Genomic DNA, 14217 nt, shown 5'->3' with positions numbered 1-14217 from the left:
AGAGGACGGCTAACAGCAATAGGAGTGCTTCTAACACTTCAGAGACAGAAAACCAGAAAGCTGAGCCATCCCCCTTCTGGGTCATCACTGGGAGGGAGCCACTGCTATTCTCAAAATCTTAGTCCTATTCCCAGGTACCCAGCTGGATATCAGGGTGAAACCGGAGAAGACACAGCACTTTAGGCAGCTGTAACTGCCCACATACTCCTTTCTCCTCACCCTAGGTGAGGAAAAAGAGAAGAAAAAACTAAGGAGGCATGGATCCTGCCAGGAACACAAGTGGGGGCACAAGTGCGACTCTGCACAGTATTCAGCCCAAGGATTGCAACAAGAACTGAACCCAGTGGGGGCTTTCACGGGACATGGGGCGAAAGTCAGATGCACTTGCTTAAATCTGTCTTTACACGGACTGCCTGTGCAAAGGGGAGCTCTGGCAACAGTGCACAGCAAACTCTGAATGAACGGCAGTGCCTCCCTGGAGCACACCCAATCCTCCAACAGCTTTAAGAATGGAGAAGAGATCTGTGAGAAGCCACAACATACAATACTGCACATTTGGCTTTTGTAATCATCCCGATTATTTGGCTATTTCTTTTAATTTTTATTTATCTATATCCACGCCTATGTATCCACAACTTTTTCCTTCTTAAATATCCAGACACTGATCTGGTAGATTCAAATGTATTTTGTTTAATATACTCGCAGAACTATGTGTATGCATCATCCCTACTCTTTATCTTTTAAAGTAAATTGGTATCCATACAGCCATTCAACAAAAGCAAAAATGTTATTCTTACTCAGTGCATTCGCTTTATGTCTGTGCCTATTCAAAATCACTAAAATTAAAAATCATTCCAGTTCCAGAATGAAGCGTGAGAAGCCTGGAGACAGTACAGCAGCATTACTCAAACAAGCTCAATTCCACTTCATTCTTCACTATATTTAAAGTTGCACTTCAAACACAGAAGACAATTTTTTCCTTATGGGATGCACCCTTTGTGCAAGTGAGAAAGTGCCTCGAGCAAGGCAGCTACTTGAAATCCAAGGATAAAAGAAGCAATTTAACAGGTAGCTTCAACTTTAATACAGTGAACACCACAAAGCCTTTATCTTTTCAATACTATTTACCACATTCATTCAGTGCAGGCAGCTCCAGCACAGCTCTACCAAAAGTTATACTAGGAAAAAGAAAATTCACAACTGAACTGAGTGAAACAGAACAGTGCATTCCCACTCTCCTTTTCCTCTGCAAACTGTTATCTCTGCAGTTATCGCAGCTGCTCAGGCAAAGTTTTATTATTGCTGCATCAATAATAAAAAAGCCATGCAGCTCTTCTTGAGAGATTAAATAATTTCATTCTTCTGGGGAAACTTCCCTGTTCATGTAACTTGCAAAAACATATTGTGACTCCATCAAAACTCTTTTCAGCCTTTGGAGCATGCTCTTTGTGTTCTTAGGTGCTGTAATGAAACAGAACTTTTTTTCAGCATCACACCACAGTAAGTGGAGCTGGACTTGAAGTCAAGTATTGCCTTTAATGAATCGTCTAGCATACTGGCTAGCTTTCCTGCGTGGTCTTTTCTGTTCTTTTCCTATGTCTAGTTCTACAGAAGCTAACAGGTAAGAACATACCCCCAGTACTGCTCGCTGGGTTACAGCTGCTCACACTCTCGTGGTCCCATTCACGACTCCTCACTGTACAGCTATTTGTCCTACATCCGTCGTTTCACAACAGCACAGCATGCAAAAAAAACTTCTGGTTTATTTTGTCTTTGGGAACTAAAGGAAGTTAAGTGTATTGCTTGCAAATTTTGAAAATACGCAATTCCAGTCATAACAGGAAACTAATCTAATACACAATACTAAACAGCAGGCCCTAAATCGGACATCCGTGTGAGCCTACTGCCCCATCTGATGCCAAAGCACCATATTTTAATTTCTCTACTTAATATTCTTGGCCCAGTTATGCTTGCCAGTAACGCAAAAGGAAACCAGTAAAATAGGTTATTTATGGGGAAAAAAGGAAAATCAGAGAGAAACAGGTCAGAACTGAGAGGTCCACAGAAGCTGAGCTGCAGGTTTAAGCCTGGGGAGCTGCTAAGATTTGTCTTGTGAGTTCCAGAAAAGCAGTATTTCAGGGGGGGACAATTAGGAATAAATTTGCAAAACTAAAGAACACCAGTTTCAAACCCTTACTGGAAACATAAGCTAGCCAAAACCAGCATTCATAATAAAGCATTTAGTTTCTAAAAAGTTAAAGGACAGCCACAGCATCCTACCATTTCAGACTAAACATTAAGCGGAACTTCCTATTAAGTTTTCAATGGTAGAGAAGAATCACTCTTTGAAGACACTTCTCAGATGTGATTACATGCTACAAGGATGCTAGCAGATATTTTAGTGGCACTACTGCCCAGAGTGCATACGTTATCAGTCTGCTGTACCGTCAGACCTTGGAGAGAGCTGGATGAACAGCAGGCAGCAAGGAAAGGACAACGCTCCTTATACTTCAGGAAAAAGCTACTTTCTGCTCCCTTTAACTGTTAGTGAAGCCACAAGTATCATCAGCACCTTTCAGCTGACCCAGTTCTGCAGCTACACGCTGGCCTCCCACTAACACCAGGTCACAGGCAGCTTCCCATGACACCACCCCTTACACGGGGCTTGCACAGGAGACAAGCGTACGCCAACTGGGTCAGCATTTTTGTAACGCCTTATCTACTCGCAGCCTTCACGCTGTCCCTGTACTGCGATTACAATCAGCTATTTGACAGGTTGAGCCAGGCTGTCTCCAGGAGCCCTGAAGCTTCCGTGCAGCATTGCCACCTCGCGGTGCTCCGACCATCAATTGCAGAGACATGAAAGCCAAGAGGCACCAGCCAAATCCTGCACCCACACCACGTGAAGCTTCCCCTCGCCACTAACGCTTCCAGCACAACGCTGATTTGACTAAACTCCTTCGCAGAAGGCACCAGGAGGCCAAGCGTGCCACACCTCCTTCCCCAGCCTGCTGGGAAGGCTTCAGTACTCAGAGCTTTATTTCAAGTTTGTCTGGTTTCAATGGCCAATTAAGCAGTCAGCTCTTGCCTGCTATATTAATATACAGCATTAAAAGACACTTTTCCTTGTGTCCCTCCTTACACACAGTAATCAAGTTGCCTCTGGCATATCAGTCTTTTGGATATCCCAGACAGCCTTTCATCTCATGGCATGGCCTCTTTTCCAGAGTCTCCTTCCTGGCGCGCTCATTTTCTGAGTCACTTTTACATCTCTTCCAGTTCTAAAAAACAAACTTATGTCCTTTATGTAAGGACACTAATAGCAGACCTTAATGTTTACTGTGTCTTGCCTGCTGTGGCAGACACGGATGCTGATCTTCCCACCCTGCTCTCCCGAGCCCCCTCTATGCACCCAGGACAGCTATTTACCCTTCCCAAGCACAGCAGCACACTGGGACTTTCACGCAAACGTTTCCCCATTACACACATGGATCCTTCTCAGTATCAGGCCAGCAGAACAGCTGTAGGCTGTACAGGCTGCAAACCCAACCATTCAAGAGGACGTACTGCCAGCTAAATCACAGGCTTCAAAACGAACCCCGGAAATGTGTGATCCCAATCTGTGGGATCGCTGGGTGCTCATCACAGTTCATCATCCTTCCAACAGCCCGGGATGTTGTACCTCCCATGTCAAAACGCAATTGGTCCAGGTTCCAGTTATTCCAAAATACTGGATAACATCAGTGCTACGGAAAGCCCATTAGAAACACCCCATGCATATGAAGCAGTCTTCAAAAGAAAGAGGGGAAAAGAAAAGTATATAAGAAAAGCCTTGTGTGGATGGACTCACACCATTCTGGATGTTTATTATGGTTTCTTGAAGAGTGAATCAGAAGGAGAAAAATCTGCCTTCCACAAAAGCAGCTCTCATAAAAGCCACTATGATGAAGTCTCATAACCACGTACACAAACAAGCCTTCCAAAACACCATCAGCTATCACAGCATGTTTACCATACAGCCACCTGCACGGGGAGCGAGGGCCCCCACACTTAGTGGGGGCTGTTTGTAAAAATCTGGAGCCTTGAACTTACTCCTGCCTGACCTTTAGAGTCAGCTTTGTTTCCGAAGCTGAAGCCAGGCCAGGACAGCACTCCCCTTCTGCAGGGTATTATCTACCACCCAATGAAAAAAATTTATATATCTCTGATTTGACTGGTAATATTCCAACCATATTGCAACATGCTTCTAAATCATTCAGGTGCATAAGCAAATTTTCTCTCTAAGATGTTAATCTCCCTCCCCTCACTCCCAACATTTTTGGCAACCTACCCTCCTGTGTTTTGACATCTGCAAGGCTGCATTCCTCTTGTTCGCCTTCAGTGCTCTGTTTAATGTTCTCTACTTCCAGCCAAAAACTGTCCATTGACAAGTTGTCCAAAGACTCTACCCTGGAATTCGTGCCCTCTGACACCGGGGATGGCAAAGGACTCTTCGGAGGAAGCTGGCTCATTCTGCAAGGGCAATTTCTGGTACTGAGAGGGGAAGAGATAAGGAGAGAGAGATTAAACTGTATGTATTCAGAGATGGCATGCATCGGTCTTCATTGATTAATGACTGCAATAAAAGCCAAACAGAGGTAAGTGCTAGACTTCCTCTGGTTAGTGTTTAGCAATAACAGACAAGGTTGCAATCAAATCCCCTAGAGTAGGGGAAAAACTGCCGTCCAAACACGCAAGAGGATCAACACGGGTTTTCCAATGCTGTCCTTCCAGTGACCTCTGAGACACCACCTACCACTCCCACACTCGCCTCCAAGACTCCCCTGCAAACTTGCACAGATACGCTCCATGTTCACAGACACAAAGATGTTTCAGGTTTGGCACATATGTGCTCTATCTGGCACACACTGCCAGTCCAACAACTCCCAGCCGCAGCAGACTGAACCCAGTAGGCTTGTCCTCTGTACGCAAAAACTGGCACAGCTCCGTCTCCTGCACTTCAGCTCATGCAATAAACAACTGTAATGTTTGAGGCCCCCTTTTCCTGCCCAGACCAGGCTTTTCAGCTGTGAATCAGAACAAGTGTCCCAGGAAACCCAAACATACAGAATTTTCTTACCACCCTGTTGATTAATTCATGGGTGGCCAAAGTCCCAGACTGGCCTTGTTCAGCTTTCAACCTCTCTGCAGAAAGTTGTGAGGTTCTCATCAGTTCATAAAATAATGTCTCTCTTAAAATTAGTTTTAATTCACTTCAAAAGGCTGCAAGCCATTTAAATGCTGTTGTTTATCTTTTTCAAAGACTTAAAAAAAAAAAAGGGGGTAAGTGGAACCTACTTGTGAAAACACCTCAATGGTTCAACTTATGAACACAAAAATTAAAGAGACTGCATATGAATACAAAAATTAAAGAGACTGCATACTACACTAACTTGGGATGGTTTGAAAGACACCTGGGAACACCCACCACCACCAAACACAGACTGGAATTGCTTTCTAGTCTCATGACAAAAAAAAAAAAAAAAACATAGATCAAGTCTTGTGCCTTGAAAACCACGACAACAAACCAACCACCAAATGCAATTTAGCCTCCCAACTCTGGAAGGACTTAGTTATAGATGGCAGAATACCTGGAAAGTTTTAGTTCCTTTCATTCCAGAAAGCCATTATTAGCAGTTCTGGCATTAACTTACTTCCGTTATAAGAAGCATTTCAAGTCATAAAAGACTAAATTTGAAGATCTACCAAGAGGCCTATGTTGGAGGGTATTCCGCACTTACATTTACACATGCTCATGCTCATACCTTTCTAACATGCACATAGGCAGCCCTTCTCTTTTAAAGGTCAGGACTAAAGCAATAACCATCATTCCAGGAACATCTGGAGCCAGCAACAGCATTGAGAACAAAAATATGAAGGGTTTTGTTTGTTTGTTTTACAGGAACACAAAAGTGAAAGATTGAAAAGAGCTATTACACCACCCAGCCCACCTCTGACAAGGGCAAAGGTGATCCACTTGTTTAGTACCCATCCCCACCTTTCCTACTCCTGGATATCCAATTAACAGGCCTCCAGTTGAGATACCACTTATAGCCTGGCAGAGCACTTAAATTGTCAATCTAAGTTTTCTAAAAAATTTTTTTACCTTGATAGTTCATGCCCATCTCAGTTCTACTACAGCTACCATCCCAAATCATTACTTCCCCTTTCAATTTTTTACTTATATCTTCACCCATTGGGAGTTAAAAATTTAGGTCACATCCCCCACATTAACTCTTCTTTAGCAGTCCTCTCCATTTTCTCACATTTGCTGACAGCCTTCTCCTAAGAGGATTAGATTTAAACAAAGCCACCTTGCTAGCATCAAAAATACTGTTTAATACCTTGCCACGATATCTCACTAGAATTCTACTACAGGCCAGTCAATAGAAATAATCACTTGCAACATGAAACTAGAAGGGGGATTTTAGATTACCTTGAGGGACTTGGTTTTGGCCGTATCAGTGCCAGAAACACTGGCAGTCAAACTTGCACTAAAGAGCAGTCTGCCCGTGCACAACACTACACAGGCTAAGGAACCGTCTTACAAGAGCTCCTGATTGCTCTACTAAAGGCATTCAGCAGGCACACAACTACTCTTCTCGCCCTAAGTTACTGCCCTATACTACTGTGGGATCTAGGCTATACGGATCAAAGCAGCTCTGAAATGTACCTTTCCTTTGTGTTCACCTTGATTTATGAAATATACCTTTCCTTCATGTTCAGCTTGGTTTAGAGCTGGCTCATATAACATCCCAGAAATCTCCATGTATTCACACCGAAACAGAATTTAGGTTTGCAGATCCACCAGAACCTACCCTAGACCCGAGCAGCAGCTTGCACCCAGCACATGCCTCTGCAGCAAGCCTGTGTCACACCTAGCTGTGACAATCCCTTCCCCACACCTGCCACAGGCCTGCCTGGAAAAAAACCAAAATTTTAAGCCAACATAAATACAGTCTTCAAAAGGGTGACTCTTGACTTAGATGTTCTGCATGATTTACCCAGATAACAGATCCTGAATGCAAGTTTCAGTCCAGGAGATACTACGATCAAGTGGAGTAATACTTACCTAAGGCGTTAGGGCATGTTCCTGGTACACACCTGAGAAGCATCACAACATCCTTACAGTTCAGGTTTCAGGCTATAGCCTTGCCAGCAGCTATTTTTGATCCAGCAGCGCCTTCAGTTCATATCAAGACAAGAGTACTAGTGCAAGGATATAGTTTTGCCAGACAGCAGCCAACTGCTGCACCCCTACCCCACTCTGACGTGTGCTTTCATACCACCCACAGTTATTTTCCTTCTTTCCACAGCTGGAAATACAGATGATCTTGTAGTGCTTGCACAAAAAGCTCCACCACCAGTCACACTATTTGCCTAATCTAGGAGTGTCATATTGGCACTACTTGTGTGTCAAACAGCTGAAAAGCCATCCTAATTTTTCTCTCAACAACCCCATGGACTGATGCACTAAACTATTTCACCGAGGTGCAGGATGCCAACGTCACACAGCAGTTCTACACAGCAGCAGCAGAATCCAAAGCCCAGCTCTACAAGTCCTAAGCTAGTGCTGTTGTTACTGTCTCACAGGACAACACCAAAGCAAATGCAGGCCTTTAAATTTAGAAAATGTTTTATTTTCTGGTCTAAATATTTTTTTTTCTTGAACACAGTGCACAGTGCTTTACAAATCCAACTACTCAGGTGGATGGTTAATTTTAGATTCAGCTCACCTAAAAGACTGTTCTTCCTCACTGCATTCCCAAGTCAGCAGAGGGCAATCAGTGACGTATAAACATAGCAACAGTTTAGATTGAAAGTGTAGATTGTTGGCTTAAAATGTTAATCACTCAGTTGCAACTGGGCAAAGAGTAGGTAGTATAATCAAGTTCACTCACGCTGTCACTGTAACAAAAAACTTAAGATTATAAAGTTTTAAAAATTAACCCAACAAAAAGCAAACTTGCAGAAAGATCTAGTTAAGGACAACTATAAAGGAATGACCATCCTAATGCAACCTTCTCTTGTTTAAGAGCAGAGCCAGTTTTAATGGGGCTGGGGATTCATTCAGCTGACTTGCATAACACCTTCAGTCTAACCCTGACTTAACAGTATTAATGACACAGTTATGAGAAATTAGACTGCTGTATACAGTTCCTTATTACCTTTTCTATAAATCCCCTCCATGTAGACCCTTGGTAGCCCTTAGCAAGATCTGCACACCTGCATAACACTGACTCTGAGTGATGGTGGCTCACCAATCCTGGGCTAGAATATGCAGTCTCAGAGTAGTTTTTGATCTGATCTTAGATACTGTCAACACACCGCAAATAAACTGTAAACACTCATGCAACTCTTGGCCCTCTTGAATATCAAAATAAAATAAACACTGTTGCTATGCATTTGCTCATTCCATGCTTGAATCACTCCCGTCAGAGAGCTTCTCAAAGGATCTGTAGCTGCCTAGACTACTTCACTGCTTGCTCAACATCCTTCCCTCCTTGAAATACCTCTCTAGCAGATGAATAAATAAAGAGGTTCCTTCTCAAGCATTTCAAACAGAACAGGAGGCAACAAGTGTAAGCCAAGAAAATGGAATTCCTTTAATACTGTTTCCAGAAAAACTATGAGAAAAAGGCAACAAGAACAGAAGAACTAAGTTATACAAGGCAGTCCTTCCACACAACAAGCACCTAGATTTAGACATTTCCAAAGATCTGGAGCAAGCACAAAGGCACACATGAAACAAAGAAACACATGGAAGGAGTCTGAACTAACCTCAAGAGCAAGTTAGGAACACACCAAGTCACAGTATCATAGCAATATAGACCACTAGCATGAAACACAAGTGCTTTTGAAAGAAAAACAAAATAAGTGAGAAATTATTCTATCAACTGGTTACAGCATTTTGACATATAAAGACACTAAGTCAGAGAACAGAAATACATTAGCGTCACAACACACACGCATCTTAAGAGCTTTCAATTTACTTCAAGGTCAAAAAACAATTGATGGGTACAAAAGCACAAGATTAAAAGAAACAAACAAAAAAAATAATGCAGGAAAAAGTCCCTCTTCACGTTGCTTCAAAGTTCCTGCCCTAAGCAAACAGTCTAAACCAATGAAGAACTGTGTAGTTAATTCTGAAGAGAAAGATTCACCTAAAGATCAGCCCACCACAGGCTTTCTTGTTTAAAATCATGTAGTAGGATAAAGGCATCTAGAAACAACAGATAGGAGTATTTGAAAAACGAGAAAATCCTGAAGCAGTAAGTCACATATCTATCTATCTATCTAATATAGATATAGATATTTTGCTTACTGAAAGTATTGGAAGTTTAAACCTCAATTTTTCAAAGATATCAATGTTAATATAAGGTCCCTGCATGGAAGAAGTCAATCTACTTATTATCAAAATCTTAGATGAAATATGCAAAACCAGCTATTTCATTCAGACACACAGAATCACACAAAACTCTATTCCCAACACCAATAGCAAATTTATCCAGGAGATGCCTTGTGGACAAAAGCTCCACAACTTTTCTACCAAAGGTCTGAACCGAAAGAAAGCTCTACTGCAAATCTTTGAAGCCTGGTTTTGTTAGCTTTACAGTTCCCCAAATATTGCACTACAAACACCATAGACACCAATTCCTCCCTTCTCCCCACAACAAGAAAAGCACTACTGAAGTTTACTCTTAGGAGAAAATGAAAAGCACATGGCTGGTTCAAATTCCTTGGACCAGACCATAAAGCAAAGACAGACTAATTATCAAATTCCTGTGGCAGCGATGAACAGTAACTTACCCAATATACTCTTACCATGTTTTACTTTCCCTGGCTTAACTAAACCAAAGCAACTAAAGAGCCAGAATTAAAGCACTCTTAGAAGCAGGCTGCCACTGCTGACATACGTCTTTGCATCTCTCTGACCATAGGGGATTTGCTCATAGACCTAGTAGTTTCACTGAAAGCATCCCCTACGAGAAGTTACAGTGCCTTTAGCCCAGGTTATTTTATACAGCACTGCTGCCAACCACCACTTATGTTCGCATTAAGGCATTTTATCGAGGACTTCGCACCCATGGAACAGCACACTTGAAGGTCTGTCTCTATAGCACCAGCAAGAATAGCTAAGATGTCACTACTACAATTTCCTAATAAGATTACAGCTTGTTTTCAGTAACACAGCAATCAGTTCATCAAGATCTTCCATTATGCAAGCAGCTCAGGGAGTAGCGTCATTTAAGGTTGTTTTGAAGAAGCCTGTTCTGCAAGTGATAAAGAGGACGTGCCAGATAGCTCTGCATGTGTGGAGTAATTCATACCAGCTCCAGCTTTCCCCCACTCCAACAACAACAAGACACTCCCCAACTCCTGTCCTGGCATCCCTAGTGACACCAGAAGGACAAAACAGCGATCCTTTGCCCAGTGCTATGGGGAGTGAAAGACAAATCCTGTGTAACGTACTGCACCTCCATCACTTTCTGTGCTGGACCCAAACTCCAGAGATGACCTCCACCACAGCACTGGGAGTTTTAAATAACTGATACTCTCAGGTTATATTTAAATAAACTTATACTTAAATAACTTATATTTTCAGGTTATAATTTACCTGACAATAAGTGTTTCTATCAACGTATTTAAGGGCAAAGAAACTCCATCCCAACATTTGTCTCAGGCCTTCACCAGGAGCAGGCTTGTCTCCACTCTGTCTAGTAAGGGTCTAAATAAGCAAGCTAAGGAATAGTCAAATTTGCCTGTAATTACAGATATGCCTGGAGGTGTCTCAGACCGAAACTCAGAGCAGAACAAACACCAGATTGATAAGCCCATGTAGATACAGCCAAATTAAAAATATTCAAAGCCATGTTTAGTTTAGTCTATTAGCTGGGTGCCTGTCCCATCACACTAGAGTTTGTTTTGGCCTCCAAAGACATAAGCCATGTTCTCTGTATGTGTTTTTTGTTTCACTGCAAGGTCACTGCAGACAAGCCCGTTGTTCACTTTCCCCGTGCTAGCATGGTAAGCCAAACAGGAAAGGGCTTTCATTGACACAGAAATCCGGCTGCAAGAAAGGGGTACCTGGCCAAAACAAAGCTTTAGGAGTACTGCGATCTTTAATGCAATTGGGAATTGATAAGCCTGATCTACTGGATGATTATACAAGAATCGTCAATTAGAAGGTGGCACTCTCATCCCTATTTCCATCCTCACACACTCCACTGAATCCACGTTCATTTAAACACTCAAGCAGCTTTGTCCATCCAGCAGCCACAAAGACCCAGTCTGCCACTCAAGTTCCACCTTCCAGCACGATACCAGGATGCCAAAACCCACAGACCAGTTCACAAGGGGTTGCTATCCCCACAGACCAGTAGCCCTGGCTACAGACAGGAGCTCCCGCACACTTGCTCTCCCCACCACCCCCTCCTCGGCAGGGGAGCTGCCCTGGGCTTGCTCCAGCCACCGCGAGGCTGAGCCTGTGCTCGGGATCCCCACGAAGCAGCTGGCACAGACTTACAGCCCTTTAGCGACTTGGCTGTCACAGCCCTGTAGCACACGCTGCCAGGGATTTTGCCGAGGCCAGAATGAGTCAATACCTCCCAGTTACTAAACGCATCCTCAAAACACGCTACCGTTATGTCAGATGAGACACCCTTACTTTACTTCCATCACTGCTGTGACTTTAGGCAAGATGTTAAACCCCTGCACACCTCAGCTGCCCAGCTTAGGGTCAAAGGGGGTGAGGGACCACATGGCTTTCAGATGAAAGGCTGCTGGTATGTTTGAATCCTTTACAAAAACGCTGTGAACTTATTTTGTGTGTGATCACTCATTAATGCCAAGGCTTCTTACAAAAGCACAGATTCACACACACTAAATATTTGTCCTACAAGTTCTTGAGTGATGAATTAGAGTAAATCAGGATTATAGAACTCATTCTTATTTCTTGTTGTAGCCCATTCTACCACCCGTACCTACATCACAGCAGAGAATGAGCAATTCTAAGTGGTTGCTCAGATGTATGGGAACAGGCAAGAGACTTTTAAGAGGTCACAAGAGTAACCTGCTGACCAGCACAAAGTAAGGAGGGGTTGAGAGATGTGGTGGAACCAAATTATGCTTCATGCAGGAGAGGTTTAGGGATGCAGGAAGACGGGAAGGACAGTCATAAGTTCCTTGCTTGGGCTTCTCAGATAAGAATTATTACACATAAGACAAAGTGCTTACATAGCCATGAGAAACCTGGCCTTGGTTGAGATTTATAAATAATTCTATAATTAATAACTGGAGTGCCGCCCGAGCCCAGGGCCACTGAGCCCATCCAGAAGCCACCTCAGGCACCACAAGCTTTACAGCTCTGAGAGGAGCACGAGGGAGGGAGAGCCAGCAATGGCTTTTTCTCAGCAGTGCTTTGGAGGCACAACACCACTGCTGCTGGGTAAGCCCGTAGGTGTCTTAATGGGAACCCAACGAGCATGCCACAGTTACTGCTGCAAAAATAAACAGTCATTACAGTCAATTAATTAGAAGACCAGGATGGCTGGTGTATCATTGCCTTATTGTATAGGCATGTTTTAGGTTAGTCCTAGCAGAGAGGCTTAGTTACACATACAGGACATGCTTCACCTGCCAGTGCGGCCTGAATGAACAGATACCAATTGCCACTTGCTACGAGTTAAATGTTGTGGTCAAAGTTAGTGAGCAAATTCGGGGTTCCTGCCATAGCACTTCTTCAGACCTGACCACAGAGGTGTTCTGGCACCAGTATAGACACTGGAACTCAACTAACTTGTCTGGCAAAAACCATGAGTTGTTACTGAATATTTTGATTTTTATCAAAGAACACTCAAGGTGCTAATCTAGTTCTCTTACACATAGGTAATTTTAAAATAATTTAATATATTACTCCTCTGTCACTCCCACTAAGATTTTTTTTTTTTTAAATCTCAAATTTTGCCTGTGATCTTTTAAAGATTTCCTTTCTTGCTTCTACACACAGGGTCAAAGCAGACTAGGAAAAATAAATCAGAAACATGAAAACGTGAGCTATGCTTAGAAATAAAACCAGTTGAGTACATTCACACAAAACCAACAGGTTAAGATTACTGCAGCAGGGAGTTCTGAAACTTGGTGCAACTTCTAAGCTGATGCAAACACATGTTAGATGAAGTTTTAAGTCATTTAACGTCATTTAGGCACACAAACAGTACAGTGTTTCTCGAGTAAAGTAGATCAATTTTCAGTTGTATCCTTTAGTATGTGTGCTTTGCACAGTATAAATCTGAAGTTCTTACCCTTATATGATTTTACAAATCACTGAACAGCCCTCAAAGCTCACAGGCTGCCAGGGCAGCGTTACTTCTGAGTCACAAGGAAACCCGCAGACTGCATTTCAGCCCCGCCAGCCACGCACGCACCCCCCAGATCCCACTTCCACAGCTTGCTGCACTCACTCCAATTACAGAGTTAATACCAAAAAAAGCCCAAACCAAGGAGGTGGGGTGTTAATAGGTTTCATTTCAGGACCAAGGCAGTCAAAGCACAGTTTTAAAGAGTGTATTATAGCCTGCTCACCTCTAGAAATTCATCTTGTTTCCACCTGTCCTGCCCCAGGTACTGCCCTGCCCTCGGGGTGGAGGGGGGCACCCATCACCCCGTACCCCACCGCCACGCTCTGTACCTGCCGAGGCTGCCGAGCCGGGCACAGCGGGCTGGCCAGACCGGTGCCAGCACCCCACGGGGCCTGGGGATCCCACCGCTGGCCACCCCCGAGCCACGTGCGCCACGCTTGTCCATGTCCAGCTGGGGAGGAGTGCGGCCGTCAGTCCATCCGTGCCCCTCCACTGTCGAGTCGAGGAGCGGCTGCCAAGCCTCGCGGCTGATAATGAAGAGCCACTCCTCATCACCCGCAAGGTGCCAACCGGGTGGCCGTGAGCATCCTCTCCTCCCTCCCCACATCCACCCGCCCGGGCGGCCGAGCAGAAGTGACGGCAAATCCACCCGCGCCTTCAAGGCAGCGGTGCCCGCGGCTGAGCCGCCCACGCCTGGGACGCGGGCTGAAGGACACGGCCCACAGCCAGCACCCAGCGCTCAGAGTAAGCAGAAAATAGCAAGGAGTTATTTCGAAGCCTGGACTGAAGAGAAGGCTTGCTAAACATTAACTCAAGC

The 14217-nt window shown here is 43.9% G+C and overlaps 1 protein-coding gene across 3 annotated transcripts in view; it reads right to left on the bottom strand.

The window, feature by feature from the left end:
- Positions 1–13988, bottom strand: part of ARHGAP40 (Rho GTPase activating protein 40) — a 29113-nt gene extending 15125 nt beyond the window's left edge. The window contains exons 1-2 of one of the 3 annotated variants that reach the window (XM_074843375.1): positions 13730–13988; positions 4331–4533 (exon numbers count right to left, since the gene is read on the bottom strand). In XM_074843375.1, the coding sequence (XP_074699476.1) occupies positions 4331–4533; positions 13730–13845 (319 nt within the window). In that variant the 5' untranslated portion in view covers positions 13846–13988. Of the gene's footprint in view, positions 1–4330; positions 4534–9849; positions 9991–13729 lie in introns of those variants that run through there. The other 2 variants (XM_074843376.1, XM_074843377.1) reach the window with 2 other exon arrangements.
- Positions 13989–14217: the final 229 nt, after the last annotated feature.

Source organism: Strix aluco, chromosome 17, assembly GCF_031877795.1.
Source record: "Strix aluco isolate bStrAlu1 chromosome 17, bStrAlu1.hap1, whole genome shotgun sequence".
NCBI classification, from domain to species: Eukaryota; Metazoa; Chordata; class Aves; order Strigiformes; family Strigidae; genus Strix; species Strix aluco.
Note: the sequence above shows the minus strand (reverse complement) of the source record. Positions and strands in the feature narration are given on the sequence as shown.